Consider the following 25930-nt stretch of genomic DNA (forward strand, 5'->3'; position numbering starts at 1 on the left):
TAAAAATTAAGATTATAAAAATATGACTGGGGCGCCTGGGTGGCTCAGTCGTTAAGCGTCTGCCTTCAGCTCAGGTCATGATCCCAGGGTCCTGGGATCGAGCCCCGCATCGGGCTCCCTGCTTGGCGGGAAGCCTGCTTCTCCCTCTCCCACTCCCCCTGCTTGTGTTCCCTCTCTCGCTGTGTCTCTCTCTGTCAAATAAATAAAATCTTTAAAAAAAAAAAATATGACCAAATATGTAAGTAACCATAACAAATGTGGATGGTTTAAATTCTCCTATTAAAAGTTAAAATTCTCAAAGAGTTAATAAAAATCAGCTATATCTTGTCTATTAAAAAGCTATAGCTTCTCTGTAAAAGGTATACCTAAAATAAAATGTCACAGAGAATTGAAGACAAATGATGACATATCAGGCAAATACTAACCAGTGGAAGGATGGACTGGGCAGCCAAGGAGGTAAAGGGTTCAGATTTCCCATCAATAAAGAACTTACCATTTACATGCAAGGAATGCAATTGGCTGATGGCCTCCAGTTGTTAAGGCCTTCAGGATCCATCTCAGCTTTTGAGCTGAGGTCCTACACTTCCTAGCCAATAACTAAACAGTTTATTTTGCCACTTGTGCTCATGAAAGATTCTTCTTAGAAACAATCTTTGCTCCAGGGTTTATCACTGGTTTGGCCAAGACTTTGACAGTTCTATAACTGGATCTGAGGCTCTTGTATCCTGCTTCCTCCCCTTTCCTTTCACAGGTTTCATTCAGATCAGTGTCATGGTCTGAAGGCTTTCCCTCCCCTACCCTACTTCCTGCCCCTTTAATCTTTCACAAATATAACCCCTCTCTCCCAAATAACCTTTACTGCTCCTAACTCCATCTCAACCTCTGCTTCCTGGAGGACCTAACTGACACACCTGGTTCAGTTTCTAGATTTTTCTGATTCAACAGATCTAAAGTGGATTTGAGTAATCTATATAATTTTTTATTTCCCAACATGATTCTCATGTTTGACCACATTTAGCACCCCTGTAGGGGAAGATTTTAATGCATTTGTTTCCTGTGCAACATAATTTAACATTTAAAAACTATTTTGAAGTCTTTAAAGTGTCATTTATATGGCTGTTTGAGATATATTATCAAGTTAAGATGTAAACACAATTTTGCTTTTTTTTGTTTTTTAGTAATAGTTAAACAGATATTTTTGAACCCAGTTAACTATGAGCCTCATCCCACCCAGGGATGGATGAAGAATTAAGAAAAGGTAAAGGACAGGGTTTGATGTCTATTGTTGTGCACTGCTTGGTAATATTTATATGGGGAAGTTTAATGTTTTGGGGGCTTAGCCAAGTGGTGTCAAATTGGTTTGGTCAAAATCATGTGCTAAATGTGTTTACCTCCAAAAGAAACTAAGAATCTTTTTAATGATAAAGCCTAGTGTAGCCAAAAATGTCTGGAGAGGGGAAAACATTGACAAAAGAGCTGTCTTAATTGTTTCACATGGCAAAATGGACGAATGAATGGATTTTGTTTTAATTTCTACCATGATGAAAATTTTTAATATTTTTCCTGCTATGGAAAAGCAGACTTATTTTTTCATAAATTTTTATAAATAAAATATATTTTTCATAAGATTAAAAACAATTAATATACACATTCTTAATACTATATTCCACAGAAAAATTGAGGGCAAGGGTCATGTCATCGCTCGGCCATTCTCTTAGCACAGAGACCATATTTTATGGATACCCAAGTTCTTCCCCATAATGCATATTTAGCTGCTTATATACTCAACATCTGTTATTTGCTAAATACCTCACAATAAAATGTACATCATAAAAATATACAATTTCAGTTTATCATATATGAAAAACTATTAGGCATTAGCTATCAATCTCTATTGAGATATGAGTTCAGAAAGTAATTCCTCACATGTGTTCCCTCTCTCTTATTCCTGCTTTCTCATCAACATGACAGGAAAACATAAATCCAGTTTTGTCAAATAGTGTAATTTTTATTATAATCTTACATCACATTAGTTAACTGGTTGATTAAAAACAAGAGGTGGGAATCTTGCAGATATTAAAATAACAGTATATGGAAAGGCACATTCAAACATGGTTGAAGGGAACGTCAATTGATACAATTGGACATATCAATCAATAAAAAATGCACAAACCCTTTTGACCTGAAATTCCACTCAGGGAAATTATTCTATAAATATACTTAAACAAATATAAAGAGATCTATCCACAAGAAACATTCTATGTGGTATTGTTTATAATACCAAAACAAACAAATAAAACTTAAAACAATCTAAATGTCTACCACTAGGACTGTAGTTAATTAAATTATGACATAACCATACAATGGAATTTTATAACCATTAAAAAGAATGAGGTAGCTCTGCTTGTATTGATATAAAAGATCTTCAAGACTTATCATATTATTAGCTTTCTATAAGTGCAGAAGAGCATCATGATATGTTCCCATTTGTGTCTTCACAAGGATATGTGTTTATATATGTAAATAGACTTATGAATGCACACCCATACCTTGGTGTACAGATATATATACATAAAATTTTCTGGAAGAATACATAAAATATCTTGATTCTTCCTTCTGCGGAGTTCTTTCTTGAAGAAATTCAGTTTTCATTATCTACTATACTAAACAATTTGAATATTTTATCATAGCATTTGCTTTCTTTGTAATAATATCAGTTCTTCAGAGAACTACCTAATAGCAGCTAACATTCTAAAATTTTAATATATAAGGATATGTATGAAAACCTTTTAAAAATCTCTATCTTCTCAGAATCCTTGAAAAGCTAATTCCAAAATAGGTTTTCCATGCTAGAACTCTAAGAAAATCAAAATAGTAGTCCTGCTGTATCTTTATTCATTTGTTCTGTTGCTAGATTCCAATAACTTATGAAGTATGGAGACACAGCCCATCAACTTCACTTTGTAAAACCTGAAACCTCTTCACTTGCTCACAGTATCATAGAGTGGATTGTTCTTCTCTGTGTAGCTGGCATAAGGCTGCATTTCCTCCTAAGAAAGAACTCAAAGTTAAAATCAATTCAAAAAGCTGGAAGTCACCAACCACTTATGTTCTTCTCACAGGTGCCCCCAGATTTAGTATCTACAAGAGTGCTTATATTTGTGTCTCTGGGCTTACATGGCCGTAAGAGAAAGACTGTTTTCTATTATTTTGTCAAAAAATTTATTGATTATTTAAGTTTCAGTGTGAGATGATAATGTTGCGTGACAGTAGTAATGGAGAAGAATGAAGTAACATGAGAGGTATTTCAAAGGACAGGGTCAAAGACTTGGTAAGGTACTGGCTATGAGATTATGGAGCAGAAGAGGATTTAAAAGCAAGTAAGAGGGAAATGATGATGATATGGAGAAAGGGAAGTCAAGAACTGGAGATGGTTTCATGGGGGAGGAAAGACCAATTCAGTTTCTCCAAACATTATAGTCCAAATTTGGCAAACATGTGTTTTGTAAGATACAGTTCTTGAAATGAAAATATTGCTTGGAATGTGTATAAATAGTATAAGGTAGATAATTAACAAAACACGTACACCTGAGTACTAGCATTATGAAATTAGAATTTTTGCTTTTTAATTAAAATACTAATATTGAGGCAAATTACAAATTGCATGGCTATATTTTCACTTTGAGGCTTGAAAGTTTGCAAATATTCTTTTTAATGTTATCTTACCTCCTCAACAACTGAAGTAGCTTCCATTTTTTTTAATTTGCATTTTCTGCAAAAATAAAAATAAGCTGGAGTGAATGTAGAAAACATCATTATTTAATGAAAAATGGGAAAACAAAACAGTATATTATTGACAAGGGTGGTTCATTTTTGATAGAAGCCATAATAAAGCAGAAAAGAATTACCAGAAATAAGAATGTTACTTGTAGTTAATACACCTAAATGACATAATTCTGGATATGGGGAGAGGAGTGAAATTATGCAACAGAAGCATGATATATGGAATAAATGTGACACATCCTTATTGGTACATAATATGAATTATTGTAATTCTTTTCTCAAATACAAATCAGCATACAATGTCTCTACCAGGATCTTGCCCTAAATGGCCTATTTCACTATGCTTGCATGGCTAAGTAACCAAGCAAAAATCCCTCTTGTCATTTAAAGTAGTCCAAATCTAACACCTTTAGGACACACTTCTTGATTATGGGAGAGTTGATGTTAACATATTAATTTTAGCCCATCAATTCCATATATCTGACCCCTTCTAGCCCAATTAAACTAAGAAAAAACATCACTCAATACCTGCAGCAATCGATTTTCAAAATGGATCCCACAATGAATCCCACAATGATCAAGGTAATCAAAATAGAGGAGGTGATAGATAAAATAGTTAATTTCAGTGGTGATTGGTCACCTGTAAATATAGACACAAAAATATATGGTTTAACTCTGGTGCATCCAGATAATGGAATATTATTTAGCACAAAAAAGAAATGAGCTTCATGAAAAGACATGGAGGAAATTTAAATGCATATTACTCAGTGAAAGCAGCCAATCTGACACTGCTACATTCTGTATGATTCCAATTATATAGACATTCTGGAAAAAGCAAAACTATGGAGACAGTGTGAAGATCAGGGGTTGCTAGAGGTTAGGGTAGAGGGAAGAATGAGTAACTGGAGCATAGAGGACCTTTAGATAGTGAAACTACTCCATGGGAAGCTACAATGGTGGATATATGCTACTTCTACATTTGCTAAAATTCATAGAATATACACCTAGAGTGAACCATAATGTAAATTACAAACTTCGGGTGATAATGTTGTGATAATATAGGTTCATCAGTTCTCACAAATATACCAGTATGGCATGGGTGATGTAGAGAGAGGGGGAGACTGTGCATGTGTTGGGGCAGGGGTAATATGGGAACTCTCTGCACTTTCCACTCAATTTTGCTGTGAACCTAAAACTGCTCTAAAAACTAAAGTCTATTAAATATATATACACATATATATATGTAACTAAATAAATGTTCAAGGATGTCTCAGAGTTCATGAAGTTCACTTCTGTGATTTTATTTTAAACAGTTTTGACTCATTAATAGTTCAAATCATTGTTATAATAAAATTGCTTTATTAATTCTGATTCTAGGGTGTTTAGCAAGACATCATCATCCTAAGTCAAGGTTTTGGGGCTTTAAGGATTCATGAATGATGAATTCCTACAGGAGAGATGTGCAGACTAAATTTCTCAGTTACAGTAATAGCAGGGTGTTTCTCATCTCCAATATTCAGAAGTAAATGGGGAATTGTAAAAAAGGTAATTGGAAAAACAACCTAATCCTGAAGTCACCTTTCTTCCAGGTCCTTGAAACTGACATGAATGCATGGCAGCAACTTTCAATTATTTATTAACTCTGGCAGCAATATAAAGCTCAGTCTGACAAGAGAAGTCAACAAAGGAATTGCCAGCTCTGGGAATCAGTGGTTCTAAGACCTTGTTCCTGCTGTACCCTGAATTGGGCTGAGGGCAACAGATGGAGGTAAGTGGAAGCTAAGCAGGCTGGCGTCCTCTCCCTCCACATTCCTTCAACAGTTTGTTTTTAAACATTGCATTTCTGTGTCTTTTATTTGAAAAAGAAAAAATTGTTTTACAGTTAAAATCAACAACATTGTCTTGAAATCCCCTCTTTCAAACTAATGCACTTTCTTTCATTGGAAGTATAGCCACAGAGGCTGAGGATCTGCCCTGCAAAGAGACAGGAAGGAGACCCCAGCACTGGCTGAGAGTGAATGAGACAGTCCCTTAAGTCTGAGCATCCATAAACATGACATCATATTGTAATGCCAGGTGGTCAGATTGCATACATAAGCAGAGCACAATTAGTCTCCTCAGTATATAATGCTAAAATCTTTTTTTAAAATCAGCTTAACAGTGGATATTGGAAAATGGTGGTTTAAAGACATGGATTTTTCTCCTCTCTCTTCTTAAACTTTACTAAATTATCAGTAGGAAAATTTTCTAAGTATAGACTTTCTAAATATAGACAACGAACATGGATGAAGATAAGCAGATGAAAAATTTCAACTTGTTCTTAGGTGAAAAATGTACAGAAGAAGGCAAATAATTTACAGTAGAATAAGTAAGAATCTTACTGTCCATAGCACACCAAGAAGACTCTAGAATAGGAAAGGTCAAATATATAAAAAGGGGCAAATGGGGGGTGAAGTGTAAGTTAAAAGTTGGAAGCCTTTTTGAAGGTCTGTATTAAGAAGAGGTAGGCTGCCAAGTCCACTCCCTCCCTGTGCAGCCAGGTCACTTCACCTTCCTCAAACAGCAGGAAACAGGAAGTTTGCCCAGAAAAGGTGAACGGGAAAGATTCCAGAGTCAAGGATCCAGACATAATGGAGGGTGGAGAGGAAGTACCAGATTGAAGAGAGGTATTAAAGAAAAGTCTGAGTTCTGAACAGTCTCTCTCTCTCTCTCTCTCTCTCTCTCTCTCTCTCTCTCTCTCACACACACACACACACACACACACACACACACACCTCTTCTTCTCTGCTCCCATAACACTAATAGTCAAGGTTATCCCTCTTAGACAATAGACTGGAGAGTTATTTTCTGCAGAACCTGAAAAGCCTCAGAGAAAAGAATTTCAGATAACTAAAGAATCCGTATCTAAAAATTGTTTTTTCATTTACCTCCTTTCAGACTATTGAAGCTAACTAGTTGACAGGACCACCCACAGATAACATAGCTTCCAATCAGTTCATTTTTGAAAGTTCACTTTGAAATGAATGGATAACCAAGGATTACCAGAGAGTAAAGGAAAGCTTCATGCATAAAACAAAGAGATTAAAACTAGTAAATGTCTGGAAGGCAGAAGGAACTCAGATTAAACAGACATGGAATCAAGCAGAGCACTGTGGGAAAGAATGCCCAGGACAATCGCTGTGCAGCAGGTCTAGTGACTGCCCAGGCCAGATTAGAACAGAGTATGTAAAACTCAAGAAGGGATGTCTTCAAGAAAAAAAAAAAAAACAGAACTGATGGATTACCCAATAAATTTGACCATGTGGAAAGTAGGATTAATAGGGGTTTTCTAATTTTGTCACTGAGCTTAATGATAATTAATAATAAGTACATATTTTTTTTAAGATTTTATTTATTTATTTATTTGAGAGAGAGAGTGAGAGAGAGCACGAGAGGGGAGAGGGTCAGAGGGAGAAGCAGACTCCCCGCTGAGCAGGGAGGCCGATGAGGGACTCGATCCCGGGACTCTGGGATCATGACCTGATCCGAAGGCAGTCGCTTAACCAACTAAGCCACCAAGACACCCCATAAGTACATATATTTTTAAGGAAACTAAAGAGTAAAGTTTAAAGCAATCATAGAGACTACTATAATATATCTAAGAAATTATAGGAAAAACCTGGAGAAGAAAATCCCGCCAAACTAAAAATCTGTGAAGAAAATGTATGAGTGACTTGAGCCTTCTTCTAAATGCACAAAGATTTCTTTAAAAATACAATTTAGTCTTCTCCTAAAACCAGAAGTATTAATTTAAAAGTACACTGCTCAAGCCAACTTACTACTTGTATAGAGTGGACATTAAATTATTAAATTATTTTTCATTTTACTTTATTAAATAATAAACTTCGCTCTGAAATATGGCTTTAAGGAGGAGAAGGACATAAAAAAGAGGGTGGGGAGATTATGCTTGAGAGAAATTCTCTGCACACTCCTGTTTCATTCGCCTGTAACTTCTCTGAAAGAATGAACATATCAAGCAAAAACTGGAATTACTAACCTCGATTCAGCTCTAAGGACAGAGTCTTGTTGCCGGTCACGTGGGAGACAGAGCAGGACACATTAGACACCTGGCGGTCCTCCCAGTGGCATGTACTCAGGACGGTCACCGTGCCATTGCCCAACTGTTGTTCCACAGTGTGACAGTCTCCCCCTGGGGTCCAGGAGATCTGTGCAGCTGGCTTCCCTGCAGCCCTGCACACCAGGGTTCCATTGCTGCCTCGAAACAGGGTCACCTCGGGGGGCACTGCAGAGATGCAGGGGAAATGCTTCAGGCTTAACACATGGGGTATGGAATAGAGAGAGATTTGGTTCAGTCCCAGATCTGCTTCTCTGACGTGCCACAATATGTCATGCTCCTTACCTAATACTTGGAGGTGATATCCAAAACCAAAATTCCCATCAGGTGCGGCCACTTCACACCTGTAATATCCATCATGAGTGATGGCCACGGGATCAATCTGAAGGGCAGGATTCTGATCGGGTCTGGACTCCCAGGATATTCTCTCGTCGGTACAGTTTCTTTCACTGGTCTCATTGTTATCTCTCCTGTAGGCTCTAATGCAGGAAGGCTTGTCTCTGAGGTTTATTTCCCACCTTATTATCAGCACATTGGTTAAGCCGACAGGAGGGCAAGTGAGCACAGCCTTTGTAGCCACAGGTACAGACTGAGAAGTGTTAGCTGGACACACACACAAGGAGAAAGAAAAGAAAAGCTTGATAAAAAACTTCAGGTGTTAAATTTTCCACAACATATTACATAAAGTAGTACTAGAACACGACTTTGCTGGTGATCCTATCCCAAAATATTAGGCTTACATAAAAAATTAAACATGAACCAAATGGTATATAACACATTAAACCTAATCCAAAGATGAAACCATTTGTCTCCTATATTCTGTGTTATTAGATAAACTATATTTATCATATGTATGAGAAATATTTTAAGGGTCTAAAATCGCTTCATAAGTTCTGTATAAAACAAATAAGAAAACACAATTTAAATTAAAGGACAAAGTCATCTAAATCTAATCTTTTGGTAGTAGAAATTATTAGATTTATCTTATAACTGATTCTCCTCAGGACAGAAAGTGGAAAAATTGATGATGTGGTTTTCTCCTCCTAAGTTTTGATCAGAGAGACTAAATCAGTAATATCAGAATGAAATGCCTATCCCGAAGGGTGCCACTTCGGACAAACATAAATAAAAAGCATAAGATGGCATTCAGGTTGAACAAACTGGACTTTTTAAAGCTACTTTTTATTTGGAGAATCACAAAGTCAGTAAAACCAACAGATCTTCCTTCCTTCCTACTGAGTCACACATATACTGCCCAACAGTCCCACTATGAACTTTGCTCACAGATGTTGTTTCTATACATTCTACCTAATTATGAGGATTAAATGAAGAAGTTCACTGCTTTTGCCCATCATTAATGTAAAAATTAAGCCCTGCAACCTATGATTTTTCTCCAAGATAGAAGCCTCAGCTCTCCCATAAACACACATAATGCATGCATGACTGGGGGGGCTTTGCTGAGAGAGGATTAGGGGCATCAGGTACCACATACTGTAACCCAGGTGAGTGGCAGGAAGCTCATCACTTTAACGTGAGCCGAACAAGCTGTGGGGGGCTAAGTTGTTATGTGGGTGAACCTCGTTGTGCTAAACTCTGTATGTGAGGTCTCTCCTCTCCTCTTCTGGTATCACTTGCCTCTTCTGTGATGGACTCAAGACCTTGCATGTCACAGCCAAATCAAGATCCCACAACTGCAGGAAGCAAGTGGGGGTGGATTTTAGAGCAGATCTGAGAGGCAGTTAAATCCATGCTCCTTCCACCACTGCAGGTGGCTTCCCACCCTAGGCAACCTGGCCAAGGCTCAGAGGCCAGCAGCAACATAGCTGCTTGGAGAACAGCTAGGGCTGGGTGTGGGTGAGCACACATGTGCCCAAGGGCAGGATGCTGAAGATGAACGCAGAAAGACAAGAGGCTGCTGAGGAGCATGTTGTGAGTGTTCTCTGTTTGCACTTCAGCTTGTGAACAGTCTAAGGCTTTAATATTTTGCCTGATACTTATTCTCAAGATCTGACTCTATTATTTTAAAGGAACCTACGAGCTGATCAATTAAACATATGCATTTTAACAAGGGCACAGTCTCCAGTGAAGTAGCTCCATCGGTGAGGATCCCAAGCACCATGGGTAGTCTCTGTTCTTTCACCTTGCTCTGCTCTGTGACCCTCCACCAATCCCCCTTCACCTACAATGAGACTTCTTATGGGATTGCTGTTATTCGCCCTTTCCAATCCTCTTCTTTCTCTTTTCATACCTGTTGTGATAATTTGCCAATGGCCAGTCACTCCCCCACACTCAGTGGGTTGGCACCTGTCCAACAAATATAATCTCCACACACCCTGTGATCAGCTATGGTGATTTCACCTCCAGCTTCACAGAGGGACAGTGGGTAGATTCTCATATTTGCTCCAGAACGAGCAGTTGATGTCCCAGCGTTGCTGCATCCTGTGTCTATGACTACCCCCCCAGTCTCCTGCAGCCTTCTGCACACAAATCCTTTTTCCTTTCTGTTCTCACTGCCTTACCCTAGTTTAAGACCCCATCACCAAACAACTGGATCACTACAGAAGCCTACCACCATCTGTCTCTCTCTCAAAACTCTCCTCTCCTCAGTCCATACCTTACCTTGCAGCCAGGTACATGATTCTGTAACCCAGGGGTGACCCTCTCCACTCTGACACCCTTCAGCGATCTCTCACTGCCTGAAGACAACACTTACATGTCTTTGTACTGGCTTTGAAAGCCCTCTTTTCACATTGACTCACCTTGGCAACCTTATCATCCCTGTGTCGCCCCAACACTTCAAAAAGGAAACAGCAAGCACAAGTGCATATCTAGGTCTTCCCTCAATGGTTCTTGGAGTCTGGGATGCCTACACAGCACCCTCTGTCTATGAAAACACTCCTCTTCCTTCAAGAGCCAATTCACATGCTGCATCCTCCTGAAGCCTTCTCAGAGCCTTGGTGCTCTCTCTCCCTCCTCTACATCCCCGGCACACCTGATGTGAGGGCTTATCTCCTCTATTGTACAGGGTATCTGTGCTTATTTCTGGGTTCCCCCACAAAACTGAACCCCTTTAGGGCGCTTTGGCAGTCTAGCTCACATTGCTCACCTCTGTGCTCCCCACAAAGCCTGGCACAGTGCCTGATAGAGAGAGCTCCATAATCTTCCCATGGAATTGAACTGCTTTGGGGGAGGAGGACCAGGGTCATTCAGGGTCCCCCACACCACAGCATTCAGATCACCATACTCTTCAGCTGGGCTCAAGGCTGGCCCCCTGACCAGACCATCAACTACGTTTCTAAGGAAGTTCCTCCCTTCCTCCCTTTAGTTCTGGCTCCTAGAAAAAAATTAAAAAGCATATTACCTTCCACAGGAGGTGTGAGCCTGCTCTGCTTTCCTTCCACAGATGACCTATTTGTTGTAGCTAGAAAATATTCAAAGAAAAGTAAATGAAATCAATTTTAGGTGCCTAAATGGAGTGCAAGCCACTATGTATCCACAAATCGTACAGACACCATGATAGAAAATCAGTTAACTGTAACTAAATTCCACAAAAAGCTTTGCAAAACAGAAATTAGAAGTTATTCCATCAAGTGGAAAAACATGTTAACACTTGAAAATTATGTTAGAAACCCTTAATCAATTATTCCATTTATGGGACACCATACTGTATACTTGACAACAGTTTTGTACAAGGTAGCCTGACTCCATCACTTTCTTAATCATAGTGGATTGGTCCATCATGGGTACCTCACATGAGCTGGGCTGAGTATAGTGCTTTCTAGACATGACACCCCCAGATTAAAGTTGCTTGATCCAGTTGTGAGCACCTCACCCAGATGCCAATCAGATTATTTTCTCAAGAATTTTGGAACCAGTTTGAGAAGAAGGGTTCATCCCTCTTTTTCCCTCATTTTTCCTACTGCGATGGCTAATTTTATGTGTCACCTTGGTTAGGCCATGGCTCCTCACTATTTAGTTAAACAGTATCCTAGATGTGTCTGTGAAAGTATTTTTTAGATGAGATTTACACTTAAATCAGTAGACTTTGAGTAAAACAAAACCCTCCAAAATGTGGGTGGGCCTCATCCAATCAGTTGAAGACCTTAGTAGAAAAAGACTGACCTTCTTGAAAAAGGAATTCTGCCAGCACACTGCCTGCAGATTCAAACTACAACTAACTGTTCCTTGTGTCTTCAGGCTGCTGGCCCACTCTGCAGATTTTGGATTCACCAAGCCTCCACAATCATGTGAGCCAATTCTTTAAAATAAATATTTCTCTAGATACATTGATAGATAGATAGGTAGATAGAGAGATGATAGATGATGATAGATAGATGATTGATGATAGATAGATGATTGATCGATAGATAGATAGATGATAGATAGATTAGATAGATCTCTCATTGTTCTGTTTCTCCTAGGAACCCTGACTAATACATCTACCTTCTGAAGAATGAAGCAGAAACAGAGAGAGAAGTGACATTCTTCACCTAGCTCAAGTTTCTGTGTATAGTTCCTGAGAGCAACATGTATTCCTTTCCTTGCGTTCTGTAGAGTTACTGACAATCAAATAGTTCGAATCTACTTCAGACTTGGTTTCTGAGAATTCCCATTTAAGTATTGTTTTTTTAAAAAAACAACAATGAAATATAATACTTCTATGATTTAAGAGCCTAATAAAGTTCTTCCTCTGGGTTTATAAGACCACCATTTAATAAGCATTTTATGAGTCCTCTGTTTATAAAAATGTACTTCTTGCTTCCCATTCTAATTATGTACCCAATTCTACCACATTAAAAAATAAACAAAGAAATTCACTAAAGGTCTAAGAAGTAAGCATAGTTAGGCCTCTAAAATAATTAGGCTTTTTTAGGCAAGTAAGTTGTACTGGCTTGGTCTGGAAAGAAGGCAAAGAATGAAGTTGTGGGGCACCTGGGGGACTCAGTCGGTTAAGCGTCTGCCTTCAGCTCAGGTCATGATCCTGGAGTTCCGGGATCCAGTCCTGCATTGGGCTCCCTGCTCAGCGGAGAGCCTGCTCCTCCCTCTGCCCCTCACCCTGCTCATGCACTCTCTGTCTCTCAAATAAATGAATAAAATATTTTTTGAAAAATGAAGTTGTAACAATTAAATTTAGCTCGTATTGGGCTCAAGAATCTATTCCAGAAACAGATAAGTCAGAGATGACTTCAGAGGGCTTACTGAAATCGAGCTATAACTTAGATATTCTATATTTTAAAAGCTCTTTTATAACACAGTATAACTTAGCCTTTCCAGACCTCTCCCATCCTATCACACCCGGCTTCTTAGAGGTCTAAGGTCTGACAGTTTCTTCCTTTGTCAAATTCACCAACAACCAAGACTAAGGGTTTATAATGAGAGAAAATTTAGGATGCGGGTAGTTTTGATGATGGTATTGTAGTTTGCATTTGGAAGTGTCAAAAGGAAATCTCTAAGTTGTATTAGGAATAAGGGATAGAAGTAAGGTGGGCTGGGGGTACTGGAAGAGAAAAATAAAAAACTGCAAACTTTTTCCATAAAGGGCCAAAGAGTAAACATTTGAGGTTTTGCAGTCCATATGGTCTCCATTGAAAATATTCAATCCTACAATGGCAGCAAGAAAGCAGCCATATATAATACATAAGTCAATGGGCATGGCTTTTTTCCAATAAAATTTTAATTATAAAAATGAGCTGGCTGGATTTTGCCCATGAGAGAGAGTTTACGGACTCTTGATTTAAAGTATAGTGTTTGAAAACTTCATTCAAATCAGTTATGAAGACATCAGTTAATGCCAGACCAGGTTCTTCTAATAGAATCCTATACTATCCAGACATGACTTTAGCTATATCTGATAAGAACGAAGTTGCAGATATTCCCAGACAAGATATCTGCAACCTCTCATGTCAGAGATAAATCTCACAAGTCGGAATGTACTCTTAAGTGTGCAAAAGGATTGTTTTCAGAAGAGAAGAAAATGCTTATTTTCACAAATGTTCCTCTAATTACTTTTATGATACTGGAAATACTTTTTAAACTTTGTTAATTGTTGATATATGAGTCCTTTCGTTTTATTATCTCCACTGCAGCTAGTTGCCATGGAATGCTGATTTCATATCAAGTATCTTCATTGAAAATAGAAAGCGTTCTTGTCCAGTCTTGCTTGAAGCTTCATGTACACCAAAGTAGTAAAACAAATGTGTCAACCTTCTGACCAATGGTGCTGTGATTTCTTTATTTATCTGAAACCAAATTTTCTTTAAAGTTCAGAAAGATTATACTGTTACATTAACATCAGAGGTCTAATTTAACACTTTCACAATGTACATATATATAGACCGAAACAAACGTGAATTGTGTTTTTTAAAATATATTTATAGTAGAAAAGTAATTTAATGACTCATTAGATTAGTCACCTAGGGCTGCCTTACTATAAGACGACCAACGTGGTCACATAAAACAACAGAAATGTATTCGCTTCTATTTCTGGAAGCCAGGAGTCTGAAACTAAGATGGCAGCAGGGCTGTGTTCCTTCCAGCAGCTCTAGGAAGAATCCTCCGTGCTTCTTCCAGCTTTTGGTGGCAGCTAGCAATCCTTGGTATTCTTTGGCTTGTAGATGTGTCATTTCAGTCTCTGCGTCTATCTTCATATCGCCTCTTCCTGTGTCCTCTCCTTTTCTCTTCACTTCTAAGGACTCTTGTCATTGGATTTAGGGCCCACTCTCTTCCAGGATGATCTCATCTCAAGCGCTTTAACTTAATTACATCTTTAAAGACCCTTTTTCAAATGCAGCCACATTCACAAGTTTCAGCTGCATATTTCTTTGGGGGGGAACACCATTCAACCCACCATTCTTGGGGGGCACCATTGTTGCATTGTTTCCAACCTTTAGATTTATAGTTTATATAATTATTTTACTTATTTTATTCTGTAGTTGACCAGGAATCTAATTTTTCTAGATGGCGAATAATTGAGTGAAATTAGAAAGCATATTTATAAGTCCAGGAATGCATTTTGAAGTCACCGGAATTATTTTTCAATGAAGTGAGGTATATAACAAAAATAAAAATTTAAAATATAAAGAAAAAGTTAACTATAATGGCAACTTTGGGCGACAGTACGGCTGAGTGGGGAACACAGACAATAAATTACTAATATCAGCTAAGACCTACTTTTTTAAACCCATTTCAAATATTGAATGAAAAATGTAACTTACATTTCAAAAATTGTATGAAAAAATGTTTTTGTTTATTTTATTATGTTCTGTTAGTCACCATACAGTACTTCATTAGTGTTTTGTTTTGTTTTGTTTTGTTTTCATTTTAATTTATTATGTTATGTTACCATACATTACATCATTAGTTTTTCTTTTATTGTGTTATGTTAATCACCATATATTACATCATTAGTTTTTGATGTAGTGTTCCATGATTCATTGTTTGCGTATAACACCCAGTGAAAAATTTTTGACATGCCATTGGTTTGCTTAGTGATCACCATTCTTGAAAAAGATACTAAATAAGCACAGAAATAATTTTAGAGTGAAATATTTATGAACTCTTCATAAAACAATATTATATTTAGACACTTTTAAACAAGAGTCTATAACTACATATAAGGCAATTCAAGTTCTTAACATAAAAACTGTACCAGCATCAAGTACGCTTCTAGTAGAATTATCATTAAAAGATGACCATTACCCAAACTGTAATTGGCCTTACCCATTTGCAGCTGCGTTAAGTTTCTTGGTGTCCCAGAACTTCGCACTCCTGCACGCACATACCCTGAAAAGACATATGCGGTGATCAGAAGAATACACATTAGTATTTTTCTGACTCCTGGGTAAAGTCACACTTTTTTCACATTCTTCAGGCCATTTTTGGATTGCGGTTGCCAATAAAAACATAAGTTATGACAGGCAATAAGTCTCAGGACAATTTGCCCCAGGATGAACTTCTGACTTGAACTTCCTACCTGTTTGGCATACCCCTGCTTTAGATCCAGAGTGTCTGTCACCACCCTCCTGTCTTTATATTCTACTCACAGTATTTCTTATTCCTGGCTTATGTGCATTTACTTCACCTCCAATTGTGAAAGAAATGGCTTTACCATCCATTACAGGCTTTTCAGGCACCAGTGAGTAGGTCAAGAAACGCTAAGTGAAATAAGTCAAGCAGAGAAAGTCAATTATCATATGATTTCACTTATTTGTGGAAAATAAGGAATAGCATGGAGGACATTAGGAGAAGGAAGGGAAAAATGAAGGGGGAAAATTGGAGGGGGAGATGAACTATGAGAGACTATGGACTCTGAGAAAAAAACAGGGTTCTAGAGGGGAGGGGATTCGGGGGATGGGTTAGCCCGGTGATGGGTATTAAAGGAGGGCACGTACTGCACGGAGCACTGGGTGTTATATGAAAACAATGAATCATGGAACACTACATCAAAAACTAGTAATGTACTGTATGGGGACTAAGATAACATAAAAAAATTAAATTAAAAGAAAGAAAGTTTAATAGTGGTATGTTCATTGAGTGTTGGTATGGAACAAAAAAGAATTTTCCTAAGCGTTGTTGAAATCATATCATATAGACAATGGTCTATTAAGTTCAAATTTTGTAAGGCAAGCTCTAAGTAGGAATTGCTAATAAACATTTTTTTTTTTTTTTTTTTGAGCAGCAACTCCTGGCAAAGTACTCACCAAGCATAGAAACATCGTAAAAAACAATGCCCTCTTCTCTCCAAGAGCTTAAGGTCCAGGCAAGGAAGCAGCTATTTATACAATTAGAAAGTAAAGTTTTCAGAGTGATGATAGAAACAAGCATAATGTCCAGAAGTTAAAAAGAAAAAATGTTTAATTCTAAGAGAGCAAGGGTAAAAGATTAGGGAAGATTCTCTACAACAGGTGATATTTGGGCTGGATCTCAGTAGATGAGTTCTGCAGGGAGACAGAAGGAAATCTTTTTGCACACAGAAAGAAAGCCATTTAGAAGATAGAAAGCTACTTGGGACTTTCAAAGAATTACGAATAGTTCAGTGTTGCCATTAAGTGCAAAACAACAGATGTGTGATTAGAATTGAGGCTGGATATTGGCAGGTTCTCACTGTGGAGGGCACAAAACTCCTAGAAAGTGTTCACAAGGAAATGATACACTTCTGGTGCATCTAGAGTGGGTGTACCTGACTGGCAAATAGAAACATTTTAGGGTAAGATTTAGTGCACAGTATTTTTCTAGAGAAATTTTGAACCCACTGCTCCTCTGAGCTACCCTTTTCTTTAATAAAACATTGTTTTTAAAATAACAATTTTTGAGCATTTGCACAAGGAACAAATTTTGGGTAACTAGCATATGTTATTTATTTCAGCCTCCCCATAGTGACAAGTATTTTAACGTCATTTTACAGATAAAGAAATGTAGACTCATGGTGATGAAGCAGTTTGTCCAAGGCCACCCTGCTTGTAAGCTGCTCTAATTGCCCAATTATTCTTGTGCAAGTAGGTCCTACTACACTGAATAGAAACCAAGGGTTGGATCCTAAGAAATGCACTAGGATAAATATACTACCCAAATTAATCTAAATTAAGAGAGTCAAAGAAGCAAGTCCAAGCCATGTTTTTGGGGAAACACTGAGAGACAAAGGTCTGAAAGAGTATATCAAATGGCAAGAAAATAGAATCGGGATTATAATGGCGTATGGACACAAGCATTATGAATTCTGGATCTGAATAGGAATAGGAATAGTTAAGCTAAGGAGGAGGGTTGGAGACAATCGCCGAAATTTGTGGGCCAAACTCATCACTCCCTCACTAGATTGTAAGCTCCATGAAGGCAGGGATTTTCATCTATGTTTTCCATTCCACATCCTCAGTGCTTAGAAGAGTGGTTTGCACAGCTCCCTGACATGTAGGTGGCTCAAGCTGGGTTAAAAAGATAAAGGTCAACACAGCCTTACAGCAAACTGTACTAAAGATATGGAGAGTTAGTTTACAGAAGCAGTACAAAGGTCTTATAGGAAGATGCTCATACATCATTCATGGTAAAAGAAATGCAAATCAGAACTATGCAGAAATATCGTTTCTCACCTATTAGACTGCCAAAGGCCAAAAATTTGACAATGTACTTTGGAGCTGTGTAGTGATAGGCATGCCAATATAAAGCTGATGGGAATGTAGAATGTTACAACTTCAACAGAGGGAAATTTGGCAATATATAGCAAAATTACATATGCATTCCTCTTCTGACCCAGCAATACCAATTCTCAGAATCTATCCTAAAGATACACAGGCAACAGTATGAAAAGAATACATGAACAGGACTATTCATCATGGACTATTTTAACAACATTGTAATAGCAAGACTTTTAGAAATAACCCAATGGCCACTCATAGGGGATTAGTTTTCTAAACTATGGTACTTCCACGAAATGAAATATAATGAAACTCTTAAAAAGAATGAGGGATAGTTCTATAAACTATTATGAAGGGATCTCCAAGATATATTGTTAAGTAGAAAAAGTAGGATATACAAAATTGTATATAGTACACTACTGTTCATAAGCTATGATGGGAGGGGTGTGTGTGTGTGTGTGTGTGTGTGTGTGTCTGTTCTTTCTTTCCTTGCTTATAATTTCAAAACTAAATGGATGAAATAGGAACGGGTATAGAAATGATATGTCTCCGATTATATAGATTTGACTTTGGAACTATGTAACCATTTTCCATAATTATAAAGCATAACCAAATTACTTGTAAACACTAAAATCACGAAGCAAAGTGAAACAAATGAACCTAACTGCTCATAGAATAACCACGTATAGAGCAGTTATTCCAACTGACTTTCAAAACACAGCAATTTGACTGTATGTCTCTAGTGGAATATAACTTAACCACAAAAATAATTGCAAAAAAAAATCTTTACCTATTTTCAATAATTATACTGTCAGTGGTAGTGGACACTACACTGGAAAACTTCTGGCAGTTTTTTTTTTAAGTCAAACATGTGCCCACCATACAGCCTGACCATCCCAATCCTTGGTATTTACTCAAGAGAAATGAAAACATATGTCCACACAAAGACTTGTGCATGAATGCTCATAGCAGCTTCATTCACAACAGCCAAAAGCTGGACACAACCTAAATATCAATTAACAGATACATGGATATATCGCCCATATGATGGAATACTACTCAGCATCAAAAGGAACGCACAGCAACCTTGAGGATTCTCAAACTCATTCTGTTGTGTGAAACAAGCAGACACAAAGAGTATACACTATACACTACACAAAAGAATGCTACTAAGATGAAATGTTAGCTCATCTGTCTGTGGTGCCAAACAGCAGATCAGTGGTTGCCTACAGATAGGGACAAAGGCAAGGATGAACTGCAAATATACCTGGAGGAATATTTGGGGAATAATGGGAATGTTCCGTATCTTGTTTGTGATGATTCACAGGAATATGTCAAAACTCATCAAACTGTACCTTTTCAATGGATGCAGTCAATGGTACATAATTGCCCCTCAATTGAATTAAATACAGTATCAGAAACATCAGATTTTAACACACGTAACATTAGAACATGCATCCACACAAATAAACACAAAACAAAACACAAATGGAAAAACCCTTGACACTGAAAATAATGTTTAAAAAAATTTTCCCATCTAAGTCAAAAGCATCAGTAGAAGTAAGATTGCTTTGTGATTTTAGTACAAATGAAACCTCTTACTCACTTTGAGCACCAGAAGTTTCCTTTCCCAAATCGTCATTGTCATAAGCCTGAGCAAGCATACACCACCCACACAACAGACATTATATGGGCATGACCGTGCAAAGCCATGCTCCAAAGGCTTCCTCCAGTGAGGGGGGCGGGGGAAGGCTCTCAGAAAGAGCACATGGTTTTTTTGTGAGGTTAAACAGTTTTTATCTATTCTCATATCCTGTGGTCTGCTGTGCTGTCCCGACTAAAAAAGTGAGAGATAGGCATTGTTGATATTTCATCACTCCCAATAAAAGCCCCGGGTCAAGTAACTGCTAGTAACCTAATTAGAATGTGGATTATGCCATCCTCCAATAGTTACTAGGGTTGCTAAGATTCATGTATTAGTTCCAGTGTGGGGGGATGGGAAACAAAAAAGTCAAGGATTTCTTGCCCTTTCATTCCTTTGCAGGTTCTTTGAGGAGAATGCAAACAAAGCAGAAAGGAGGCTAATACAATGAATTTTAAGCTAAAATAATGCTTAACTGGGGGCAAAACTGGAGCCTAAAGTATTTGCTATGCTCTAATAAGATGCCCATATATCTGCAAAAGAGAATCATGTGGTATAGTTCCATTTTTACATTTCTTTTGACATTTCTTTACAGAACTTGGGGCCTCTAAGCTAATAACTAACTAGAAGTCATTCTTATTGCTTATTATGGTCTTTCCATCTTCACTTGTCATCTTTATTGTTATATAACATTGAATGAATTCACCACTTTGAAAAAAAACAGAATACAGAATACATTGAAATACATTTCAATACATTGAGATCTATGGAAATATCCTAATGTTTTTCATAAGGAAAATCAAGAAATAGAATTATTTCATTCTACATTTGATGTTTCAAGCTTTCAAACTTCAAAACTCTACAAGTTATTATAACAAATATAGTGCTAGACAATTTTGGATTAGCAATGGCTGCAAAATACGAGAGATATGAGTTTTATTTCTCACTCTGCTTCTTTTCTGAATCATTTTAGATAATTAAATGAATCCATACGCTCTAGGTTTCCCCTCTGCAAAACATAGACTCTCATTGTTAAATTAATGAATGAGGAATAACTCATGAAAGGTATTCAAAGCACATTACAGACTGAGGTATTAAACCCAGTTATAAAGAAGCAGTACAGCTCACTTAAAGATTCAAGGTTTCATTTAAAATAAATGCAACTTTGAGGCTGAGATCTTAATCACACAAAGACCTGGAAACTCAAATTACACTGCTAGAACAACCTTTATTTAGCTACACTAAGCACATAACTTTTTCTAATCAACAGTATGGTAAAGTCAATACAATACCTTTACTTCTGCCTCCAGAAAGCTTTAAATACCAAACTTAACATTTTAGTTAGTGAATGTTCGTATTGCATTTTATAAAACCGCATCTTGCAGATGTAGGTTAGACATAAAGTATTATTTCCCAACAGTTACGAATGAATTCAAGCAAGAAGTTGTGGAATTAAATTGTGTCCTTTTTCACAGATTCTGAAAAGAAATTGTCACCCAAATAGGCTATATTTTTTCCTCTAATGCAGCAGTCTTCACATTGGGATCTAAGAATTATGAAAGTCCATGATAGCCAACCAAAAAAAAAAAAAAAATCCATGAACTTTGTAACTTTTGGAGGAGGGAGCCTAAATTATAATTTTATTTCTGATATATAATTTAAAAGCAGTATTACCCTGTAGGAATAATTGAAAGCATCACCAATTCTCTCCAAAATGTTGTTATTTATAAATAGCAAATGGGAATGCTTGAAATAAAAGACTCATGCGAATCTTTTCTCTACTAAAGCTGCCTGAAGCTTAATGCATTAATTTTATGATAAATTTTGGAAATAAAGGAAATGTATTCTGCCTTCTAAGATTATGATCAGATTATGATCACTAGTAGTTTTCATCCAAATGGCACCTGAGTGACCCCCTATCAGGTATATTAGAACTTTTGGACTGGTGGAGGGCAACTAGAAGCTATATTAATAGTCATTTATTCAATTACAGTAGCTAGGCACTTAATAAATGTCTATTTATCATGGAGTTTCAGTCTACTGGGAACAATAAACATTAACCAAATAAACAAATAATTATGTGAAATTGCAATAGCAATAAATGAATAGTGTGAAAAATGTACCCTGAGCAACTTATCCTAGTCTTGAGGTGGTGGACAGCCCCTAAGGTGGTTCCCAATGTTCTCTCTTCCTGATATTCATGTCTGTAAAATTCCCTCCTCTTGACTGTAGGTTGGACTCACTTATTCACTTAATGAATAGAATATAGCAAAAGTGATGGATGTCAGTGTCAAGAGTCGGTTACAAAAAGACTGTGGTTTCTATCCCAGTATGCTTTTGCTCTCTCTCTCTCTCTTTCCCCCAGCTTGGGTCACTGCAAGAAAATAAATATTTGTTTGGGGGTAATTTATTATGTAACAATAGGTAATTAATACAAGATCCAATAGACAAGAAACCAATAATAAAAGAGAGAGAGGGAAGGATATTCTAAATAAAAGTACTATTATGTGCAGACAACACGCGTCTGAAGGGACTATAGAAAACGAGGATCTGGAGACCCAGGGCTGGGCACCTGGGTGATGTAGTTGGTTAAGCACTGGACTCTTGGTTGGTTAAGCACTGGACTCTTGGTTTCAGCCAAGAGTCATGATCTCAGGGTCATGATCTCAGGGATCATCGGGCTCTGCCCTCAGTGAGGAGTCTCCTTAGGTTTCTCTCTCCCTCTCCCTCTGCTCCTCCGACCACCCCTCCATGCTCTCTCTCAAATAAACAAATAAATATTAACAAAAAGAGAAAAGAAAAAAAAAGAAAGAAAGAAAGAAAGAGAGAGAGAGAAAGGAAGAAAGAAAGAAAGAAAGAAAGAAAGAAAGAAAGAAAGAAAGAAAGAAAGAAAGAAAGAAAGAAAGAAAGACAAGACAAGACAAGACCAAGGCCAAAATAAGAGAATCTCATCTTTTGCTATTATGCTAGTCTCATAAAATAATTTCAGAATTTTTTTTCCCTGAGACAAATATATCTTCCTACAGAAGGAGAACAGAAAAGAAAAATAAATATTTGCTATTTTAGCCATATGAAATATAACATGTTTTTAAAATGAAAACTTTCTCCTTCATATATATTATAGCTTAATATTTCCATTATTATGAATCCTTGCTTCCAAAAAAGAAAGAAACTGAAATAAGAAATAGGAGATTTCTTATCTTAAATCATATTGGTTATTTCTGCACCAGAACTTTTTCAAGGAAAAAAAACTATTTTGCAAGCATTTGAAATTTTAGGATAAAAGTTATTTATATTAATATACTATTACTACAAACTTAAATATGAGTAAATCTCACACACTCTTCAGCAAATGAAAGCGGCAATAAAATGATATACACAGTATGTTTCATCTATATGCAATCCAAAAAAAAAAACCAAAAGAGCAAAATAACTGTTATTGTTTGGGGCTGGATACATACATGGTAAAATGTAAAAAAAAAGGCAGGGAATGATTATCCCAAAAGATAACAGTTTACAGCAAAGGTTGGGAGGTAGAACTTACATAAACTTTCATAAACATTCACTGTGTAATTGTTCTTTGAAATGCACATACGTAATACACTCTGCAATATATATGTTAATATAAAAGAAAATTAAAATAATAAGTTCAAAGAAACACAAAAAGTACGATTAGTACTTACATTTTTTAACATAACAATGTGAGCAATTGATCTTTGTATCATAGCATCAATGATGCTGTTATTATGCTTTAATTTATAGAAGTGATTTACATTTTCAAAGGTATTAATTTAGTAGCAGACAACACCTAATTAGTAATAAACTAAATATTGGATGGAAACCCCAAAGTTCTAGCAGAACAAATTCAGAAAAACACCAAAATTAAAGAAAATTGACCAATATTTTGGCTCTTCCATTTATTACCTCTGCAATCTAGCACAGATTACTCTCTGAACCTCAGTTGCTTAATCTATACATAGAGGAATTTAGTATCTAATAACAGTGGTCATTCAAATTCATACGGGGGAGGATAATTATTTATATCATTGATAAATGGTATTAGGAAAACTACTTAATCATTTAGAAAAAAAACCAAAACAGATTCCTACCTCACTTCTCACACAAAATAAAATGAACCAAAGACTGAAATCATAGCTAGATAGATGATAGATAGATAGATAGATAGATAGATAGAAGATAGATATACTAGAAGAAAACATAGGTAATTTTTTTTTTATCTTAAATGGGACATGGAATAACATCTCAGTTTGCCAGGGAATGAGGGGTTTCCTAGGACATAGGATGTTTAGTGCTAAAACCAGGGAAGTCGGGGCGCCTGGGTGGCTCACTCAGTTAAGTGTCTGCCATCAGCTCAGGTCATAATCCCAGGGTCCTGGGATTGAGCACTCCTCCTCCCCCATCTGACTCTGTGCTCAGTGGGGAGCCTGCTTCTCCCTCTCCCTCTGTTGCTTACCCTGCTTGTACTCTCTTTTTCTCTAAAATAAATAAAATCTTTTAAAAAAATAAAAATAAATTTAGAAAAATAAAAATAAATAAAAATAAAACCAGGAAAGTCCAAGGCAAACTGGGACAGTTGTCACTGTGAGTAAAGAAATTTTTCTAACCCTGGTACAAAACAGAAACCACAAAAGAAAACATTGAAAAAGATGACCATAGAATTTTAAATTTCTGTATGGCAAAAAAGAAAAAAAAAATGTGTAAGCTAATGTTGATGAGCAAAAACCTGCGGAATATTTTGAACATTTATGATAAACAAAAGGCTAATTTCCTCCAAAAAATACACAGAAAACACATAAACCAATAAAAAAAAGAGAGAGATGGACAACGCAATGGAAAAAATGGGCAATGATATGAACAGGCCAACAAAAGATAAGGTTAAGTTATTAAAAGAAAATGCTGAAAGGTGACTTAGATGGTAACTATATACTCTTCAGATTCAACACAGAGAGAAAAATAAAACACCCAGATTATTTTTTTTATTTTTTTAAAAGATTTTATTTATTTATTTGAGAGAGAGACAGAGTGAGATAGAGCCCAAGAGGGGGTAGGGTCAGAGGGAGAAGCAGACTCCCTGCTGAGCAGGGAGACCGATGTGGGACTCGATCCCGGCACTCCGGGATCATGACCTGAGCCTAAGGCAGTCGCTTAACCAACTGAGCCACCCAGGCGCCCCACCCAGATTGTTTATAAAAAGGAAGAGTGAGAAAAGTTTAAGTAACAAGGTCCAAAGCATAAGAATCCAATAATGAATTCCATGGATGAATAAAATTTGGAAAGCAAAAAGAATTATGGTAAATAACAAATTTGACCCTAGTTTCCAAAATGATATCATCACAAAGCCTGTATCAGTTGGTCAGGACACAGTGCTAATAAAACCCATATTGTTGGGTTAATTTTTTTTTTCAGGCAGTTACCATCACATCGTCTAAAACTAGTTAATAGGGAGTGATTTGTTCTCTAGCCCAGGACAGATGCTGTACAAATGTGTATCAGTGATCACAAGGGACAATGTGTTGAATGGATAGTGAATATCCATACATATCAATATGCAAAGATATATGTACTAGAATATTAATTTCAGCATAGTTTTTAATTCCAGAAAACTGAACAGCAAGAAAGAATAATAAGAAACTTATTTAATTAGCCCTTGGAGATCAAGGGCTAATTAAATAAGTTTCGAAATAATATCTATGAAAGATACTTGAAAACCACAAAATAATAATTAAGATACCATCTTTTGAATGTAAAACTCAGACACAGTGTTAAGTGCTTTATATACATAATTTAACTTAATCCTCGCAGCAACCCTAGACACTAGGTCAGGGGTTTGGGGTAAAAATCTCCCAATTTTAAGGTATTGGCAACTAAATCAGATTTTTAAAAATATTACATGAGCCAACTAAAAGTGTCTGCAAGCCAGATCTAGTCCACGGGCTGCCAAATTGCCATCTCTGATGTGGAAATTAGAGAAGAGGCCAAAATCAGAGTCGCAAAAACATTTATAATTAGGAATCTGTTGGGAGAAGTGGAGTTAGCAAAAATGATGAAGAAAAGAAGAAAGTAAATGCAATGCCTTAAACCAGGGAGGAGATTTCAAGACAGGAATCATCGAAAACAAATCACGTGGGAAAAGTCTTAAACTAAGGACTAAGAGGCTTTATGATTTACTAACAAGAAGGTGGTCAGAGACCTGTAGTGGCTGTAAGAGAGTAGTGTTAGGACAGAGGGACGAGTACAAGACAG

General features: G+C 36.9%; 1 protein-coding gene across 1 annotated transcript in view; it reads right to left on the reverse strand.

Moving 5' to 3' along the window:
- Positions 1-1672: 1672 nt before the first annotated feature.
- The window catches only part of LOC123862834 (cell surface glycoprotein CD200 receptor 1), a 30868-nt gene continuing 6610 nt past the window's right edge, over positions 1673-25930 (reverse strand). The window contains 8 exon segments of the mRNA XM_064590063.1: positions 1673-2984; positions 2987-3050; positions 3727-3772; positions 4312-4423; positions 7820-8065; positions 8183-8500; positions 11259-11318; positions 15617-15679. Coding sequence (XP_064446133.1) covers positions 2926-2984; positions 2987-3050; positions 3727-3772; positions 4312-4423; positions 7820-8065; positions 8183-8500; positions 11259-11318; positions 15617-15679 — 968 coding nt within the window. The 3' untranslated portion in view covers positions 1673-2925.

The sequence above is a fragment of the Mirounga angustirostris genome, unplaced genomic scaffold (genome assembly GCF_029215605.1).
Source record: "Mirounga angustirostris isolate CCGP_5_RB_7025 unplaced genomic scaffold, mMirAng1.0.hap1 SCAF_1, whole genome shotgun sequence".
Classification (NCBI taxonomy): Eukaryota; Metazoa; Chordata; class Mammalia; order Carnivora; family Phocidae; genus Mirounga; species Mirounga angustirostris.